This window comes from Triticum aestivum, chromosome 7D (assembly GCF_018294505.1).
Source record: "Triticum aestivum cultivar Chinese Spring chromosome 7D, IWGSC CS RefSeq v2.1, whole genome shotgun sequence".
Taxonomy (NCBI): Eukaryota; Viridiplantae; Streptophyta; class Magnoliopsida; order Poales; family Poaceae; genus Triticum; species Triticum aestivum.
Window position 1 is genome coordinate 55,260,888 of NC_057814.1, and position 20,554 is coordinate 55,281,441.

The window sequence follows — 20,554 nt, forward strand, 5'->3', positions numbered from 1 at the left end:
AAGTGCAAGCATTCAACGCTCAAACTATGAAGTGGTGCAAGATGAAGCCGATGAGTTTGCAATGAAAGAAGATGAAAAACCTCATGAGCTTTATCGGAGGGTAACCAAACTCGCGGTTTCACTCCGAGATCATGGAAGCAAGGACACGGATGACAATTGGATCAAGCGTAAATTCCTCAAGGCAATGATGCCTTACCACAAGGCCATGTCCTCCGTCATTCGTCAAAGGCCGGACTTCCACACCTTGTCCTCAAGTGAAGTGTTGGATGAGTTCGTTGCTATGAGCATCTTGGACAAGACCGCCGACAATGTGGTGCTACGGTCTCAAAGAGTAAAGAAGCCCAACCTTGCACTAAAGGCCAAGGTTAATGTGGAGGAGGAGGACGAAGAGGAAGAAGAGGAGAGCAACCCCGAAGATACAAATTATGCCTATCATGAACACATGGCTCTTGCCTCAAGGCAATTTTGGAGCAAGAAGAACTCAAGGCCCAACTTCAACAAGAACAATTCAAGTGGCGCAAGGGTCAAGCAACGTGTGAGGACTTGCTATAATTGTGGCAATGTGAGCCACTTTGTTGCGGAGTGCCCGTATGAGAAGAGGGAAGACAATGGTGGCAAGCTCATCCGAAAGGACAAAGCCAAGTCTTTCCCCAACAAGAACAACTTCACCAAGAAGACTCCTCCCAAGGCATTGGTGGTACAAGAAGAGTATATTGAGGATGAAGATGATGATGAAGATGGTGAGTCGGTTGCCATGGCCTCGGTTGCCATTGCGACGACTCCACGGGTGTCAGTCTTCGACTCACCCAATGAGAACATCACCGCCAAGTGCCTCATGGCTAAAGCCACCAACAAGGTAACCCCCAACATCAAAACTACCATCATTAATCATCCTTCTTTGACGGATTGCATTGATGAACATGAGGGATCTAGTGTGGAGGAGAATGAGTTTGAGTCTTTATGGAACAACTCAAGGTAAACCCAAGAAGCACTTCGTTGCTCTCTTGGAACAACTTGGTGAAGCCAATGACATGATCGAGGCTCACGAAGATACCATCTCTAAGATGGAGGGGCATAGTCGTGACTATGCTGATGAGATTTCGGATCTTTCCAATGCTCTTGAAGAAGAGTGTGGTCTTCGTTTGGCTCTTGAGGAGTCACACAACGATGATCATGCTAAATTAAAGAAAGATCTTGATCATGCTCTTGTTGTTTCTCGTGTGCTCAATTCCGAGAAAGCCAAGCTTGGGGTTGATCTTGCTAGACTCAAAGAGGAGTTTGACATACTTGACAAGGCTCACAAAGTCTTGAAGGGTGCTCATGCTAGCCTCAAGGAGTCTCATGATCAACTCCAAGTAAAGCTAACCAAGGAGAAAGCCACATTTCCTCATATGGTGTTAATTGATAATGCAAATGCTACTAACCCTTGTTGTGAGCATGTGCATCTTGTTGAGGAGAATTCTAAGTTGAAAGAGCAACTTGAGAAAGGCCTTGTGTCGTGCATTCAAGGTGAGAAGAACCTCAACGACCTTTTGAGCAATCAAAAGGAAGTTGTGGCCAAGGAAGGGATTGGGTTCGCACCCATGCCCAAGAACAAGAAGAAGACTGACAAGACCAAACGACCTCCCCCTCTCAAACAAACCTTTTTGAAGGAGGGAGAGGGTGCTTCCAAGGAGAAGAAGAGCAATGTGAAGGGTGGTGGTGTCAAGACAGGCAATGCCACCCCTTCCAACAAAGCCGGCGACTTTAACCCTTCTTATGTTTTGTGTCGTGCTAGTGATGGGCATGTTTATGCCAAATTTGTTGGTTCTCCTCATGAGTATATTGAATATTTGGGTTCCGAAGACCCTTGTCACTAACATCAAAGGACCCATTACAAAATGGGTACCTAAAACCAAGCATTGATCTCTTGTAGGTGTTTGCTTCCGGTGGGGGATCATGGTTGCTCGATAGTGGAGCTACAAATCATATGACCGGAAGCAAGGACTTGGTGGTGGACGTGCACAAGATTCCATCTATGCCCACCAACGTCAAGTGGGGTGATGCCTCATCTTCTAAGGTATTGGGACTCGGCAAGGTTGTCATTTCTCATGATCTCACGATCGAGAAGGTCATGCTTGTTGAGTCCCTTGCATACAATTTACTTTCCATTCGTCAACTTGCAATCATGGGCTTTTGCCACTTCTTTGATATTGATACCGTGGCCCTCTTGTGGAGAAAGACTCTTAAAGTAGCCTTTGTTGGGGCATGTCGAGAATGGTCTATATGTGATTAACTTTTTGGAGCGACCCACTAAGACCGCGACATGCCTAATGGCTAAAGTTGACGTGGGATGTCTTTGGCATCGCCGTTTAGCCCATGTCAATATGAGATCTTTGCAAAGTCTTCTCAAGGGGGGCCATGTTCGTGGACTAACAAATGTTAGTTTTGCTAAAGATCGTGCTCGCAATGCTTGTATTGAAGGGAAGCTACATGAGAAGGCTCACCCTCCCACGACTATCATTTACTCGAAGAGGCCTTTGGAGATCCTTCACTTGGATCTCTTTGGGCCTCCATCCTTTGATAGTCTTGGGGGTAGAAAGTATTGCTTTGTGATTGTGGATGACTATTCAAGATACACATGGGTATATTTCTTCAAGAGGAAGAGCGAGACCCAACAAACTGTCATTAACTTTGCAAATGAAGCCCAACGTCAACACAATGCAAAGATCTTGACTATAAGAAGCGACAACGGCACCGAGTTCAAGAACTACACCTTGGATGAGTTCCTTAGTGATGAGGGGATCAAGCATCAATATTTCGCACCATACACCCTTCAACAAAATGGTGTAGCGGAGAGGAAGAACCGGACGTTGATGGATGCGGCAAGGACCATGATGGCGGAGTTCAAGTCTCCATATAACTTTTGGGCCGAAGCCATCGACACCGCGTGTCATGCATCCAATCGGCTCTACCTCCGCAAGGGATTGAACAAGACTCCATATGAGATACTCACCGGTAACAAGCCCAACCTCAAGTACTTTCGGGTGTTCGGGTGTAAGTGTTTCATTCTCAAGAAAGGTGTTCGTTTGTCTAAATTTGAGGCTAGAGCTTATGAGGGCATATTTGTTGGTTATGCTACAAACTCTCATGCTCACCGTTTCCTCAATAAGTCCACGGGACTTATTGAAGAGACATGTAACGTGGAGTTTGATGAGAATAACGGCTCCCAAGTGGAGCAAAGTGGCACTTGTGATGTAGGTGATGAAATTCCTCCTCAAGCCATAAGAAGAATGGGAGTTGGGTTTATCCTACCCATTAAGGAACCCCTTGTGGCCGAAGGAGAAGGACAATGCTCCACTCAAGTGGAGCCATCACCAACCCAAGGCCCACACGCTTCCGAAGAACAAAGTGAAGGCCCTCAACCTCATGAACATGACCAAGGGCAAGATCAACCTCAAGACGGTGTTGAGTCACCATGTGATGCCCAAGGTCAAGTTCCCTCCTCCGAGCAAGTTCAAGATCAAGAGCAAGATCAAGATAAAGAACAAGCTCAAGACGACACTCAAGATGATCAAGTGACCGCTCCTCAACTCACCTCCGAGGAGGAATTGGAGCGTCGTGCCGCAAAGATTGCATCCAAGCTCTCTACCAAGGGTCATCTTATGAAGAATGTGCTTGGAAGCATTCAAAAGGGGGTAAGCACTCGTAGACAATTGGCAAACTATTGTGAACATCACGCGTTTGTCTCTTGTGTTGAACCCCAAAAGGTATATGAGGCACTCGAAGATCCGGATTGGCTTAATGCCATGCATGAAGAACTCAACAACTTCGAGTACAACAAGGAGTGGAGATTGGTGCCAAGGCCAACGGGGAACCACAATGTCATTGGAACCAAGTGGATATTCAAGAACAAGCAAGATGCTCATGGGACCATTGTTCGCAACAAGGCAAGGTTGGTGGCACAAGGCTACTCCCAAGTCGAGGGTATCGACTACGGTGAAACCTTTGCTCCCGTTGCTCGCCTTGAATCCATTCGTTTGTTGATTGCTTATGCTTCTCATCACAACTTTAAGTTGCAACAAATGGATGTGAAAATGCTTTCCTTAATGGTCCTATTAATGAGTTGGTATATGTCAAGCAACCCCCCCCGGGTTCGAGGATCCCTACTTTCCCGATCATGTGTATCAACTCTATAGGGCACTCTATGGCCTTAAACAAGCCCCACGTGCGTGGTATGACCACCTTACCGAGTTGTTACAAGACTGTGGATTTGAAGTTGGGCTAATCGACCCCACTCTTTTTACTAAGAAGGTCAAAGGGGAGTTGTTTGTGTGCCAACTATATGTTGATAATATTATCTTTGGCTCCTCTAACAAAGCTTTCAATGAGGAATTTGCCGCTCTCATGACCTCAAAGTTCAAGATGTCTTCCATGGGAGAGTTGAAGTTCTTTCTCGGTTTCGAAGTGAAGCAAAGAAGAGAAGGAACCTTCATCAACCAAGCCAAATACACTCAAGACATGCTCAAGAGATTCAAGCTAAGTGATGTCAAGCCGGCTTCCACTCCAATGCCCACCAAGTGCCAACTTGACATTGATCCCAATGGTAAAGCGGTGGATCAAAAGGTATATCGGTCCATGATTGGATCCTTGCTTTACCTTTGTGCATCTAGACCGGATATCATGTTGAGTGTGGGAACTTGTGCACGGTTTCAAGCCGTACCTAAGGAAAGACACTTTGTGGCGGTCAAGCGAATCTTTCGATATTTGGCTCATACCCAAACTTTGGCTTATGGTACCCAAGAGGAGCAAACTTCAAGCTTGTAGGGTATTCGGACTCCGATTGAGCGGGAGACAAAGTGGATAGGAAGTCCACTTCCAGAGGGTGCCAATTTCTTGGTTGCTCTTTGGTGAGTTGGTATTCCAAGAAGCAAAGTTGTGTGTCTCTCTCGTCCACCGAAGCGGAGTATGTGGCTGCCGACAGTTGTGGTGCACAACTTTTGTGGATGAGGCAAACTTTAAAGGATTAGGGTGTCACTTGTGACAAAGTGCCTCTTTGGTGTGACAATGAAAGTGCCATCAAGATTTCTCTTAACCCGGTGCAACACTTCAAGACGAAGCATATTGAGATTCGGTATCACTTCATCCGGGATCACATTAGGCGAGGGGAGATCGAGCTCAACTATGTCAACACTCATGATAACCTTGCAGATATTTTCACGAAGCCTTTAGATGAAGCAAGATTTCGCGAGTTAAAGCATGAGCTAAATATCATTGACTCGAGCAATGTTGCTTGAATCCTTGCACACCCCACCATACTCAACTTGTTGTCTCGTTTAGATGTAGGCATGGACATAGGGGGAGTGTTGTTCTCTCAATGAAATCTCCCTCCCCCATTATGCATAAATTGATCAACTCTTTCACATTAGCCATTTTTTATGGTACTTGTGCTTCAAAGACGAGTTTTGGTCACGGGCCCAAGGATAATCCTTCGTGGTGCCATACCAATTGACTCAAACATAGGTGGCTCCGGCCACCGCCCTCTCCTTGGAGAGGTTGTGTCTCGTGGTTGGTCCTTGTTGTTTCTTGCCTTTCTTTCTTCGTGCTGAGCGTGTTCTAGTGGTGTCTCGTTCGCTTGAAGTTTCCTTGCAAAGACCCTTTTTCTTTCGTTCGGAACTTGCATCTTCTTCAGCTCACGGTACTACCGCGGCCTGCCACGGTACTACCGCGTGTGGAGCGCACGGTACTTCCGCACCCAGCACGGCAGTAATTTTTTACTACCGCCTGGGGGAGCGGTACTACCACTTCGGTGCGGTACTTCCGCCCGAGCGGTACTACCGCGATGAGATGCGGTACTACCGCGCTGACGAGTGCGCGTGGGGGTTAAGACTCGGGCAGGGGGAGTTCGAACTCCCCCATACCCATTCGTCTGTTTCTCTCCCCCGCCGCCTCTCTCTCCTCCTCAAGAACGGCGCCGGAGACCCTCGCCGGATCTCCGTCTCCGGCCGCTCTCCTCGGATTCCGACCGGTGGGATCGTTCCCCACCACTTCCTCTTGCCATGGAACAAGGTTTCTCCCCAAATCCCTCTCTCTTTTGTTCGTTCCTTTGCCTCTAGGTTTTAGGGGAGATGCATGTGTTCTTGAGATTTTAGGCTAAATCTATGCAAGAGTAGGATGTAGGAGAGTAGTGTTGCGTAGAAACTATACTTGATATGTTGTCCCGTTGTAGATTTGATCAACCGTAGTACCGCCTCATTTTCGCGGTTGTTCTCAAATTCAAAGTGGTTCAGATCTGACGTCGTGCGGTACTACCGCACCTCTGGTGCAGTACTACCGCTTGTGTGGTACTACCGCACCTCTGGTGCGGTACTACCGCCCGTCAGGTGCGGTACTACCGCGCGAGCCGTGGTACTAAGGTCCTACTACCGCTCCGAGCCCCAGTACTACCGCGCCTTCACGCGGTACTACCGCGACTAGGAGCGGTACTAAAATTTTAGTACCACACGAACTGGTAGTACTACCGTTGTTGTCCAATCTTCTTCTTAGCAATTACCACGTATGCTTTCTACTTGTTTCCCTTGTCTTGCTGAGGTCTATGCATTGATTCTTCTCGCTTTTTTGTGTGCTTTTTGCTTTGTGTCTTAGGTGGTGGCTCCGGTGCTCCTGCTCGCCATTCTAATCCCAGTCGTGACACTGGCTCCAAGCGTCTGCGCAATCAAGATGAAGCTCCAGAGGGATCCAGTGCCCCCAAGCGCAATGTCAAGTCCTCCGCTAGCAAGTACAAGGAACCCACAAAGGGAATGGACGAGATACCTCTTTCTGAGTTTATCCCTCAAAGGCAGATCAACCCGTATGTGAATGTCCGTGCTATCTTCAGAGGCAATGACCTGTTTTGGACCAAGCAGCAGACCCTCATCTACCTGGATGTGATTAAGGCCAAGCAAAACACCTATGTGGATGTCAAGTGGATTGACATGAATCACATGAGGCAGGACAAGCACCGTGCTTACTTTGGAGAGGCTCTGGACTTGGTGGAGCAGTTTGGCATTGAACATGTGATCTCCTTCCACCTGGACTTTGACCCTGAGAATATTTGCCAGTTCTTTGCCTCAGTTCACTTTCACTCTGGGGAGGATCGAAGGATGACCTGGATGACCAATGGACGTCAGTTGACTGCTACCTGGAAGGACTTCATGGATTTGCTCCACGTACCTAATGAGGGGCTCAACACACCCGTTGGTGTTCGCCCTCATGCCAACCCTGAGTCAGCCAGCAAGAACAAGCTCCAGCAGTATAATGTTGCGAAGACACTTCCCAGTGGCAAGACGACGTGGGTGCTGAACCCATTTCTGGACATCATGTATCGCATCTTCCGCAACTCTCTTTTCCCTCGCATTGGTGACAAGTACAAGGTACATGCCTATCTGGTGGATATGATGCTCCTGTGCGAGGAGGCGCGTGTGTCTCAGTCTCAACCACTTGATGTCTCACATATCATGTGGTGTGAGCTTCGGTTCGCGGTGTTCAACCGCAAGGTACCCATCTATGGACCGTACCTGTTTCTGTTGATCTCCAAGACTTGGGAGAAGCTGTTCTCCGGTGATGAGTTTCTTGCTCCAGACTGGATTCGTCATGAGTCCACCAGTCTCCGTGTCAAGCCCAAGTGGGCCAACACTACTACTCGTGCTGAGGCGACTATTGCTCAGAGGGTTGTTGATGGGGAGGAGGCTGAGGCGGAGGATGCTGGTTAGGACCGTGCTGCTGGGTTTGCCCCTCGCTTCTCTGAGCCCTCGTGGGCCAAGAAGCTGAAGGACAAGATGAAGACTCTGTTTTGCATGCAAGCAAAGGGGCAATACAGGACTCACGTGGCCTCCAAGGAGAGTCGCCGCCGCGACAAGAAGATTATGAAGGTCTTTGGAGAGGAAGTCTCTGGCGGTTCTGAGGAGGTCATCACTCCAGAGGCTGAGTGGATGGCTAAGAAAGGTTTCAAGTGGACTGATTCTGAGGAGGACATCAAGGAGACCGTCCCCGCTGCCGAGTCTGACGAGGAGCGTTGGAGTGATTACTCTGCCTGAGCCACCCCTTGTGTGTAGGTGTCCTCTCTGCCTTTTTGGCATCTCGATGCCAAAGGGGGAGAGAGTGTAGGATTTACGAGTCGTTTTTTCGTATTGCTTCGTTTGTGTTTGTTCAGTTGAACCTCGTTTGCTTTGGTTTGATTTTCGCTTGTGAGACTTATCCTTCATATGGTGTAAGACATATGCACTCTATCTTATCTTAGTGAGCTTATGATATATTGTGCTACTTATGTTATGCTCTTGTTTGCTATCTTGCTTAGTGTTAGCCTTACTATTGCAAGATATTCCTTGTCTATAAAATATAGGGGGAGTGTTGATCCTAGTATGTGTGCCGTGCAGTCCAAAGCACCTATCTAGATTGCACACATCTAGGGGGAGCCCGTCTATATTTTAGAGAGGAGGGGTTTGCGTATGCTCTATATTATTTCCCTTTGTGCAAATCCCGTATTGTCATCAATCCCCCAAAAAGGGGGAGATTGTAACGGCATATTTATCCCTAAGGTGTTTTGGTGATTGATGACAATGCTTTTGCGGACTAATCGTGTGCCTTGAGTTTCTCAGACGTTTCATCGCTAGGCACAAGACGGTTTGGTGCCCCTCGAATACTATTGAAGACGGCGTTTTTCTACGTTTCTTTTCGGTGGATTTGAGTCGTAGGAAAGCCGTACTATTAAGAGGGGGTTCGCTTCGGAAAGGTTCGGGTGGAATCATCACGTACACATTTTCTTCCTCTGCACCACCTTTCCCCTTGTGCTTTGGAGCATCCTCCGTTTTCCTCATTTCTATGCAAAGAGAAGGATTCCTAAGTGTTGCTATTCTGGGGCATGCGGTAGTACTGCTCTACGGAGCGGTAGTACTGCAGGCCCTTGTGGCAGTACCACAAGCCTTTGAGGTAGTACCGTAGGCGCCCGCAGTAGTACCGCTCCTACGGAGCCGTACTACCGTGGCCTCAGACCAGACTCAGTTGCTCATGCGGCTGTAGGGGCGGACGTAATTTTTTACGTCCGCGCCCTACACGGTAGTACCGCCCCATGCGCGCGGTAGTACCGTGAGTCCTGGTCTGGCACAGTTACATGAGCGGAAGTAGGGGCGGATGTACTTTTTTACATCCGCTCCCTGCACGGTAGTACCGCATGCCATGTGCGGTAGTACCGTGTCAGATTTTTGCATCGATTGATTTTCAGCGGAAGTAGGCACGGATGTATTTTTATTCATCCGCGCCCTTCCCAGGCTAGGCCATTCCTGCCTTGCAGTAGTACCGCATGGGGGAACGGTAGTACCGCGCCTGCGGCAGTACCGCCCTCAGCCTCTGTGCTTCAGGCCTGACCTAGTTCCTGCCGTAGCAGCGGTAGTACCACGGTCACTCGCGGTAGTACCGTGTGGCCTTGCGGTAGTACCGCTTGTCAGGGGCGGTAGTACCGCAGGTCGCGGGCTGGTTAAGTGGATAACGGTTGGATTTGGTTCTCCACTATATAAGGGGTGTCTTCTTCCTCTAGTTGACTACCTCTTCCAACCCTAAGCTCCATTGTTGCTCCAAGCTCCACTTTCGCCCGATCTCTCTCCCTAGCCAATCAAACTTGTTGATTTGCTCGGGATTGGTTGAGAAGGCCCCGATCTACACTTCCACCAAGAGAAATTTGATTCCCCTCACTAATCCCTTGCGGATCTTGTTACTCTTGGGTGTTTGAGCACCCTAGACGGTTGAGGTCACCGCGGAGCCATAGTCCATTGTGGTGAAGCTTCGTGGTGTCGTTGGGAGCCTCCAATTAAGTTGTGGAGATTGCCCCAACCTTGTTTGTAAAGGTTCGGTCGCCGCCTCCAAGGGCACCAATAGTGGAATCACGGCATCTCGCATTGTGTGAGGGCGTGAGGAGAATACGGTGGCCCTAGTGGCTTCTTCGGGAGCATTTTGCCTCCACACCGCTCCAACGGAGACGTACTTCCCCTCAAAGGGAAGGAACTTCGGTAACACATCCTCGTCTTCACCGGCTCCACTCTTGGTTATCTCGTGCCTTTACTTGTGCAAGCTTATTTGTGTTATATCTCTTGCTTGCTTATGTGCTTGTTGTTGTTGCATCATATAGGTTGCTCACCTAGTTGCATATCTAGACAACCTACTTTGATGCAAAGTTTAAATTGGTAAAGAAAAGCTAAAAATAGTTAGTTGCCTATTCACCCCCCCCCCTCTAGTCAACTATATCGATCCTTTCACATAGCATGACCACACTATTCGAAACACAAAAGGGGAATCACAAAACAACACAAGACAATGGTTGATTTCTTTACCAAATGGGAGAAATGCCACTTTCAACGGGCTCTAGAGGGCGTCGTCCCTTGCCGCCGAGATCCGGGTGAATGGAGGCCGTGGAAGCAACGAGGCGGTGACAGATCTACGAAAGGATATGACTCAAAGTGGTGGGGAAAAGGGTGTCTAACAACAAAATTTAGGGACGTGTCACTATCGAGCACTGCAAGTGAGCCCACAGTGGGGAAAGGCACGCATCGGAGGGGCAAAATGGGAATTATGGCCCCAACGGCGGGCCCCCACATCGACGGACACTCAAAGAGTCTTGTCGCCAATATTGGTTGGCCCACATCAGAGTGGCCTGCACTTTCATCGGAGGGGCCCACACTTTCATCGGAGGGGCCCACACATCGCTCGAAAGGGTCAATAGATTCTCCTCGTGGCTGCAGTTGATGTGGTGAAGTGGTGGGTCCAAAATGGAAGGAAACAACGCAAAGTTGACGGCAACCGATGGAGATGACGTGCAGTATCATACACCTATTTTTTTCACAATGGTTAGTGCCCAGACCGAAATACAGAAGATTGAGTGGCAGGACTCGAATATGCAACTTTGGCGGTGGCACAGATCGGTTCGTCCCAAAAATATAATATGAAAACTTTTTCATGATGGGTTTGAGGATATTGATTGCTACCGTACATGTTAATATTTCCTTCTTATAAACCAGATCAAAGTGTAATCAACAAAACTGATATGCACTCTATTCTGAAATGAGGGGAGTAAGCCCTATCTATAAGACAACATGACCGTGCCTATTGATGATTTTTCGGTATACTAGCAATGACATTTCATAGGATTTAATCCCTCTATTCCTAAATATAAGTCTATTTAGAGATTTCAGAGCAAAATGAGTGAATCTACATTGTAAACTATGTCTATATACATCCGTATGTAGTTCATATTGAAATGTCTAAAAAAGACTTATATTTAGGGATGGAGGAACTATTTGGCATTTATTTGGAGAAGGATAGCCATTATCCAAAGAAAAATGAAACATATCATTTAATGACATTAATTGGATAAGGATAACCTTGATGCCGCCACATCTATATAAGGCGACTGAACGGTACCCCTCGTGACCACAAAAACATACTGGTTGACAGACTATTGCATAACTATATATTTTCTGTTGTTTTGTTCTTGGGCAATGGCGAACAATGGCATCTTCCAAGTGATCATTGTTTTTCTCATGGCGCAAGTCTGCTTGCTCATGATAATGGCAGCACCGGTAGCACATGCAGCTGCTAGACCGGTGGGGTACAATCCAGTGTGCTGCCCTAGGAACATCTATTGTTGCGGGTTCGCTAGCGGATTGGCCAATTCACCCGCACCATCCATTGTATCTTGATGTGTGGCTTTATTCTCCCCCAAGTAGTAAGCTTAACATATAAATGATATATGTGGTTCATGTGTTACCTAATCCTAAATTTTTGTGATGCTACTTTCAAGAAGTTATTGTACTAGTTACTTACATAATTAAATGGGAGGAGATTATTATATATCTTGTTCGGAATATAGCGCAAAGAGACTAGCTTATGTTTACTTTAGTCCTTTTGAAAACCAGATTATTTTGCCGCATTGATTTAAGAAGAAGAAAAAATAGTGGCCAAGCATACACGTTGACCTGATGAGTCTGTAGTGCGTTCCTTTGGGAATCTCTGTTTTATCATTCTGTTGGTCGTACATTGTGTCAAGATCGTCCGTGTCATGGCGACATGCTTTATTTTCGCAGAGAACATAATTTTTTAAAGCATTTATGGGGTAATGGAGTATATCGCCAATTAGTAGAAACCAACTACTATTGACAGGCTTGTTTGTGAATTCAGGGATGCACAATGTTTCGTTTTGCATGAATGCCAAGGTCATGTATTAAAATGGTCTCGTCCCCGACGGCGGTAGATCCGGGCCAGGATCAAAGCAGGTGCCAAGGACTTGATTGCTTTTTAGTTTCGTCCTTTGGGGTCCTATTTGCAAAGTTTCTCACCTGGACTGTAATTTCTACTTTCTGTTGGGTCCTTTTGTAAAATGTTGCATGCTTATCTAATTTAACTCTGGGCTCTTCCCGAGTTCAAAAAAAATTAAAATGGTCCAACCCTTACAACACCATCCTTCCAAAAGCATAAAATAAAACACATACCCTCGTGTATATCAACGACGTCTTTCTCCCGCACTTGCACCTCATTGGCAAAGCTCGATATTGCATTTGGATATCCAAAACACCCTCAGAGCCAGGGTAAACCACTCTCTGCGTGTGCTCAATTCCTCAGAAAACAATCAAAAAATCATATATGAATACAACTCTTTGCTCTTTGACGGAACACAGAAGGATTGTTTGTTGTGGATCCTATATGTGTAATCTATCTATCTATACTATACCAATTAAAGAGTTCTCAGAAACTCCAACGATTAATCAAAAATTACGAACCATTCATCTGGTGGGACCGAGTTTGGCACAAGGTCTGGCCAAGAACTGGAAAAGGGAAGGGAAATGGACGGAAACTAAAGTGAAGGTAGAGGATCAGTAGACAAAGAGAACTGAAGGCCCTGTCCTGAGCTACCCACTAAGCTTAGGCGGTTTCGATAGTAGATGCAGTTTTTTTATTACCAACCGCCTCCAATACTTACTGCAAGCGGTTATGCTGTTCTAACCGCCTCCGGTGTACATATTACACGCGACGTCGTTCTATTTGATCACAATCACTTGTGGAGGCTGCTTCTAATGCCCGTTTTCTATTAGTAGATGTTGGTTTCGTGCGTCAACTTGTGATGATTGCTTTGTTTATGGCCGCCTTCGGTGAAGTCAAAGTCGCTGGATCTAGGGCGATAAGTGATGATGATGGTTGCTCTTTCCGGTTGTGTCTGGAGTACGTCTACGTTGGTAGCTAGATTGGCCGCTGCCATGTGTATTGTTATGTTCCATGATGATAGTCTGTTGGGTGTATTGTTACGGTTTTTGCCAATTTTCCTGCATTAATACGGGGAAAATCTTCTGTCTCGTTTTTTTAATTTTTGCAAATTAACTAACTAGTATCATGTAATACGGGGAATGACGCCAGCCAAACAAACAAAGGTTTTGCACCGAACCACTTGCGGAATTGGCCTGATTGCGGTGAGCACCCGCCACACACAAACAGAGTGCATGCGGACTGACACTACACTCACACACATTCTCCTACCTACGTGTTTAAGTAGACTACGATGACGACGCCAAGGGCAGCACGCTGACCGCGCTAGTTTTTTTTAATGTTTAAGTAGACTTTGGCCGACAGTTGACCGGTCATTAATGTTCAATTATGTTTATTTCGGCCGCGTGGTTTCGGAACTTCTGCTTTCTTTTTGACACGGGTGAAAATGGGTCGGCCATCCGTCAGATGCACCAGCCGACTTAAGCCAGAAAGCGGACGCGTCCATCTGCTCGATTAATCCAAACGGACAAAAGGCGGATAAAACACACATCCTTGGCTGTGCGCGTTGGAATTGCCCTAACGTACTCCGGTGAAGGACGCCAGCCAAACAAACAATGGTTTTGCGCCGAACCACTGGCGGAATTGGCCTGATTGCCGACGCGGCTAGCCGAGCTAGCTAGGCCGAAAACAGGGCGCACCCGCCCACACAGAAACGGAGTGCACACTGACTGACACTGTACTCACGCACATGCTCCTACCTACGGTACGTGTTATCCTAAGATGCGCTGCCAACCCCGATGGATCGATCGATGCCTCCTCTTTATCCTGTGCAGAGTGTAGTGGAGCGCCCGCCCGTCACGTGCTCCGCTTTCCATAAGACGAACGACAACGAGCCGCCGCCACCTGTTCTCTGCCGCAGCGCCGGCCATCCCGCCCGCCCGCCGCTCGTCTCAAAACCGCGGTCTCGCTTCCCACCGAATCAAATCGCCTTTCTCCCCGCCCGCTGGTTGCGCGGTTTCCTGCAACCTATAAAAATTCAGCCGGAGAACCGCACCTGTCCATCCATCTCATCTCACCTCACTCACACTACTACTGATATCAGCTAGGAGTACTCGAGTTCACTAGCTACCAGTTCGCTTCCTTCCTTCGGCACCAGACTCTCTCCCACGAAGATGCCTACGGTGACCCGTGCCTACCTCGACCAGAGGCTCGCCGTCGCCAACCGCTGCTCCAAAGGTAACCAAAACCAAGCGGTTCTCCAGGCCACATTGCAGCTTTACGTACTGTCTCTTGCTGAAACTTTGGTCGTCACTAACACATGTCTGCGTTGATCTGGAACTGCAGAGGCTGCCATGGCTGGAGCCAAGGCCGCGGCCGTCGCCACCGTCGCTGCCGCAGTCCCCACTGTAAGTACACGTTTCTCATCCGGCACGGCTGTCTTGCAAACATACAACAATCATGCATCTCAGTCTCACCGTCTTCTTCTTCCGAGCCTTTCTCTGCAGCTGGCGAGCGTGAGGATGCTGCCGTGGGCGAGAGCGCACCTGAACCCCACCGGGCAGGCCCTCATCATCTCCACCGTCGCCGGGATGGCCTACTTCATCGTGGCCGACAAGACCATCCTCTCCATGGCCAGGAAGCACTCCTTCCAGAACGCGCCGGACCACCTCAAGAACACCTCCTTCCACTGATTAGGCAGTAGATCCTGTAGTATAATGTCTGCTGAATCCACCATGGGTAGTGCGCAATAAACTTCACGCCGACCCGTACGGCCGTACGTGTCTGCTGAATGATACAGTAGTATAATGTTCAGCGAGAGAGGCGAGGCGATGCAGATCAGGCCTTGCGCTTCTATCCGTGCAAGCACTTATCGGATGATGAAGTTACCATGTAACCCAGCCAGTATTTTCTTGAATTAATGAATACCAGTATTTGTACAATTCTGGTTCATCTGCCATCACTACTCATCTTACATGTGCCAGAGCATGCAAAAAAGACTAAGCTAAGGGCATCTCCAACGCCGGCCCCTAAAAGAATATATTTGTACAAGTCTGGTTCATCTGCCATCACTCATCTTACATGTGCTAGAGCATGAAAAAAGAGCCAACTAATTAATGGTATCTCCAACGCCGGCCCCTAAAAGGGACACAATATCCGTTTACGAGCCGGCCATCCAACGCTAATCCATTAAACGTCCAGACACATTTCAAATAGACTTTAAACAAACTAGATAAGTTTATACAAACCGAACGATTTTCATTCAAACTGGATGAAATTCATTACATTTTAGATACATTTCAACTAAACAAAAGCAAATAACACTTTTTAACCCAGTCTAAATATTCGTCAGTCCTGGAGGCCTCCGTGTTCCACATGATGTCTTTACCATGTCTGGCAAGTTCAATGGCCGCAAACTATTGTGAAGTGAAGTTGTCGGAGGGGAAGAATATGACATGGGACACGAGACTTGCCCACATCTGTGTCCCACCTCCTACTCTTCCCGGCCAGAGTTCATCCTGTGGACGTTGCCGGACATGGATGGATCGGCCTCGTGGCCGTTGCGGTTGGGCACTAACTGTGCTAGCGGCGCGATCAACGCGGAACTGGCGATGTCCGTGATTTTTGTGCCTCCTCTTCGTCCGCCTCCACCTCGATCTCTGTGAGCAGGGCGTTAGTCTCCTCCTGCTAGACGCACTGCTGCCATCGCTCGCGAGGGATGTCGTGAACTGCGGCCAACGACCATGAGGCTTGTCCACCCGGCATTTCCGACATGGAGGTTGTCTCATCTCCAACGACAAGTAAAACTAGGATAGTTTGATCTATGTATGATATAGTAGGTGGTTTAATTTTACGTTCCATCATGGAGTATCAAAAAAGTCGAGGGTGAGATTTGAGGTTTGTGGTTGCAGCGAGAGATAAATGAAGGGTGAGCGGGCTCTGTCCGCAGATACGTCCGGATGCATTTGCGAACATATGGGGTCACTTTTGAAATATGCAGCTGTAGATGTTGTAACATTACCAAGATTTCAACGGAATTGAATCGGGATGCCTTTTTGTGTGGAAAAATATGCAGCTGTAGTTTCCTACCTCTTCATCATTTTTTTGCAGGAAAGGCTGAAATAAATCCAGAAAAATGCAAACACTAATGTCAAATCTATAATTTGAATCTTGGTGGGCTGGGATACCACCGTCCTCCAAATAACCACAGGTTCGTTCGCTTCTGCCTCTTCATCTTAACGATGCACACATCCATACTTATATTTACTATGAACAATTGTGAGTAGGAGTAATAAAATTCAGTACACATCAATCAGTGGAGGGAGAAAAAAGCCACAAGCTGTGTAGGCAAACATGCCTACACAAAAAGCATAATATTGGATCATCTATCCTACGTGAAATGTTATGTTATTTTTAAACAGAGATAAAAGATATGCCTCATGTATTAGGGAAGAAAAGAAAGATGGGAGGGGCGTTTTGGCTACCGCTCCCAATGAACTGTACTGCAAAAAAGTTGTAAAACATATTAGAAAAACATTGATTTTTTTGTTGATGTTCGTGTTAGCGTCACAAGCATGCTTGACAATTTTCATGCCAAACGGAGCAGTAGTGTTTCGTTAGAGAAAAAAAATATTTATTGTGTTTTTTTTTTTTGCACAAGCCAAAATGTTTGGCCTTTTGCCCAAAACTTTGCAGGTAACATTGGGATGTGACTATAAATACATGAAATATATTTGTTGGTATTTTTTTTTGACATTTCAAAAAATATTTTTCACACGCAGAAGCACGTGCTCCCGAGAGTCAAATTGGATTTCTAGAGAATGACTCTAAAAAAAGTAAAAAGAGAATAGATCATGTGTTACAAGCCCCAAATTAGAATAAGATTACTCTCAAGCCCCAAATCTGCGTGACTTTCTATATGACTTCACCCTTATAGATCGTAAAAGATGTTAGTCAAATATTAAAACAGGCGATCTAATTATTTCCCTAGAAAAAAAGTGCTCAACTTTATCCAAGAGCATATACGTATACGCCCTTGGGACCAAAATATAAGATGTTTTTGCTGTTTAAATGAACTACTAAAAACATCTTCCCTTCATGAAGGCGTTGCTGTTGAGAACCTCGTTGTCCTTGTGGTGTCATGAGATGATTGGTGATGATATGATTACTATTTTAGATTGTCGCTCGCGGATTTGATCTTTTTGGATTTTTTTTTCTTGCTTGGGCATTGCCTTGGTCTTATATGACTTTGTATTTGCCGGCCGTTTTTTTTTTGTGTGTGAATGTTGGTGTTCACAGTGTGCATCTTAACTATGCATAGGCCGGATGTGTGCTCATTTTTATGGAATTCACTTGATGCTTTATTTTGTATAATAAAATCCACCCTTCACAAAAAAAAAGCACTATGCTCGGGCCGACCCCGCCAAACAAAGGATCTGTACCGAGGTGCTCTCGGAATTGGATCGCCGACGGGTTGCTGGGAGCGCCCAGACCACACACATCGCCAACAAAACGGAGTGCTATAACGCTGACTGACACTGCACTCACGCACATGCTCCTACGTCTACGTGTTAACCTACGCGCCGCCCGCCGGCACCAGTACCAAAACCACGGTCTGGTCGTCTTCCTGCCCGGCCGCACGCCGGTTGCGCGGTTTCCTGCAACCTATAAATCCGGCCGGACCACCTTGCTCTGCCCATCTCTTCTCACTCACATCCACGCTCCACTGACACGCTAGCTACTTCGCTTCCTTTGGATCTCCTGCCAGGCTGCCACAAATCTCTCCCGCGAAGATGTCGACGGTGACCCCTGCCTACCTCGACCAGAGGCTCGCCGCAGCCAAGCGCTGCTCCAGAGGTAACAGTTCCGGCCTCAGCCCAGCATCTGCTCTGCTCGTATACAGGGCCGGCCCTGAGGGAGGGCAGGAAGGGCGGCCGCCACGGGCCCCCACCTTACAGGGGCCCCCACGCCTAGTATGCATGCATTCGGCCGGTAGCCCATGGCCTAATTTTTCGCTGCTGCGACATGCGATTGCCAGCCTGTATGGGAATCGCATAGTAAAGGGCACATGTTACGGGAGCCCGGGAGCAATCTACGGTCGTTCTTTCATCTTCTTTTGCTCGTTTCCTAAAATTTTCCTTCGCGATGCAACTACGCGACCACGATCTATCTGTACGCGACGAAAGCGGCAATCGGCGGCGGCTATGGTGCAGAGATCGGAGAGTTTCGGCCAACGCAGAGATTGTTACTCTGGTGCTCCGGCTTGGCGCCTCTTTGTGTGATCTGATCGCTTCTCTAATGCTGCGCCTAGAGCTCTAGGGAATTCCTTCTTGGATCCAACCAGGGCATCAATCGATCACCAGTTAACCACTTCTTGTCTTGCCGGACGGAACCTTTGTACGTACACGGGTAATACCATCAATCACTAATTAGTTATCTATATAGGTCAATTATATTAAAATATTTCATTATAATTGGTTTGTGGATCTTCTGTGTTTTTTGGATTTCAGAACTATGGAAAGGATTTGTGGATGAGTTGATAAAATCACAAAGAGGAGCTATTGATAATTATTTTGAGAATGCCATTGACGCTTGGACGAATATAGAGTTTGTGACAGTAGCTATGGATGGGCGAGCTAATGGAATACAGGGAGAAAATGTGAATGTAAGTGACCCTGAGAACACTCTTAACACATTGGATGCACGGCACAGTCCGCCAGTTAATTTTATGTTAACTTTGCATCACATGTTGCTGTGCATCGAGGGATGTAGAATTATATTAAGGTAATATGTACAGGTTACGTGACATAAATAATACTTTTAGATGCATTCAAGTGTTAACAGGTAACAGTCCAATATATAACAGAAATAGCCAATGTGTCTTTGGTCCCATTGCACCCGAACTGAATTTTATATCTTAGAAGTAATGAGAAGAGTAAAAAGAAAGTGAAACTTTTATTTTAACAAAGATGCCTTCGCGTAGTACTATATAAATGCATGAAAAGTTTCGCCAAGGAATGACTACCATGGTATCCTGGACAAAAAGACAAAATTGATAGTACTCTATAAATGTTACCATTCACATTTTTTGGGCCTGCAATTATTTTCGCTGAGAATACCATGAGAGTCATTTCTGCCCAAAACTTTTTGACTCCTTTAGTTTTCTAATAAATTTTTACAATTCTGGTGCATTTGCCCTATGTTTGAAATATCCGCATCCTATATATATAATGATCGCTATTGTTATGGTGTTTGTATTAAGGGCCCCGAATTTTAGTTTTGCTCCGGGCCCCCAAAATCTTAGGACCGGCCCTGCTCGTATATCCCACCCATTGCAGCCTATGCGTCTGCTGAAACTTGACCTGGATTAACATTCCTGCGTTGATCCGAAACTGCAGAGGCTGCCATGGCCGGAGCCAGGGCCGCGGCCGCAGTACCCACCCTAAGTAGCCAGCTAGCCATTCAGTTACAGAGTTCATAGCACATATCTCATGAATGCGTTACCTGTCATTTCAGCTGGCGAGCGTGAGGATGCTGCCGTGGGCGAGGGCGCACCTCAACCCCACCGGGCAGGCCCTCATCATCTCCACCGTCGCCGGGATGGCCTACTTCATCGTCGCCGACAAGACCATCCTCTCCATGGCCAGGAAGCACTCCTTCGACGACGCGCCGGACCACCTCAAGAACACATCCTTCCACTAATTATACTATAATAGTAGATCCATTAGTAGTGCGTAATAAACCGTGTACGCCGGTCGCCGAAAAATAGTACTATAATGTTCAGCGAGAGGGGCGATCAGGCGAGGTGATGGTATAATTATCTGATGATGTACTTATGTAATAATGTGGGCATGTTCTCCATCTTGTCATCTTTCCAGGGATCGTAAATTAATAACCAGCTCTTGTACAACTTTGCTTCAAGTACACTCACTCATGACCCATCTCACCTTTTTCTTGTTTGCGATTACAGTTTGACACGCGTCAGAGCATTGCAAAAGACCGAGATAACACTAGACTACTATCGTCTGTTCTGTCGCGAAACGCCACCTGACCTCACACTCTAAATCTTTTGAGACAGTTTATTGGATGCCTTGGCAAATAAGGATGGAAAATTTAGCAGTTTTGAAACTAGCTTTCTGTACTAGTGGAGCCCCCCTGTTTAGGTTGGAGGTGTTTCTCGAGACCGGAGACGCCTCGACATTTTACAGGTGACTTGGTTCTATTTGATCACAACCGCTTGCGGAGGCTGTTTCTAATGCCCGTTTACCCGTTTTCTATTAGTAGATGTTGGTTT

The 20,554-nt window shown here is 47.0% G+C and overlaps 1 protein-coding gene across 2 annotated transcripts; it reads left to right on the forward strand.

Moving 5' to 3' along the window:
* Positions 1-14,237: 14,237 nt before the first annotated feature.
* On the forward strand, positions 14,238-20,145 carry LOC123166795 (early nodulin-93). 2 transcript variants are annotated; one of them, XM_044584595.1, is made up of 3 exons: positions 14,238-14,499; positions 14,608-14,669; positions 19,777-20,145. In XM_044584595.1, the coding sequence occupies exons 1-3, from the start codon at positions 14,436-14,438 to the stop codon at positions 19,960-19,962; spliced, it is 312 nt and encodes a 103-aa protein (XP_044440530.1). In that variant the 5' UTR covers positions 14,238-14,435; the 3' UTR covers positions 19,963-20,145. The 2 variants fall into 2 exon arrangements, with proteins under 2 accessions (XP_044440530.1, XP_044440529.1); XM_044584594.1 differs by lacking the exon at positions 19,777-20,145 and adding an exon at positions 14,769-15,220 and having other exon boundaries at positions 14,308-14,499.
* The last annotated feature ends 409 nt before the right edge of the window (positions 20,146-20,554 follow it).

Excerpts from the sequence above, each read along its gene's own strand:
- LOC123166795 (XM_044584595.1), top strand. The coding sequence starts at position 14,436 with ATGCCTACGGTGACCCGTGCCTACCTCGACCAGAGGCTCGCCGTCGCC. Across the intron at positions 14,500-14,607 it reads CGCCAACCGCTGCTCCAAAG|AGGCTGCCATGGCTGGAGCC; the intron begins GTAACCAAAACC and ends CTGGAACTGCAG. Across the intron at positions 14,670-19,776 it reads TCGCTGCCGCAGTCCCCACT|CTGGCGAGCGTGAGGATGCT; the intron begins GTAAGTACACGT and ends CTGTCATTTCAG.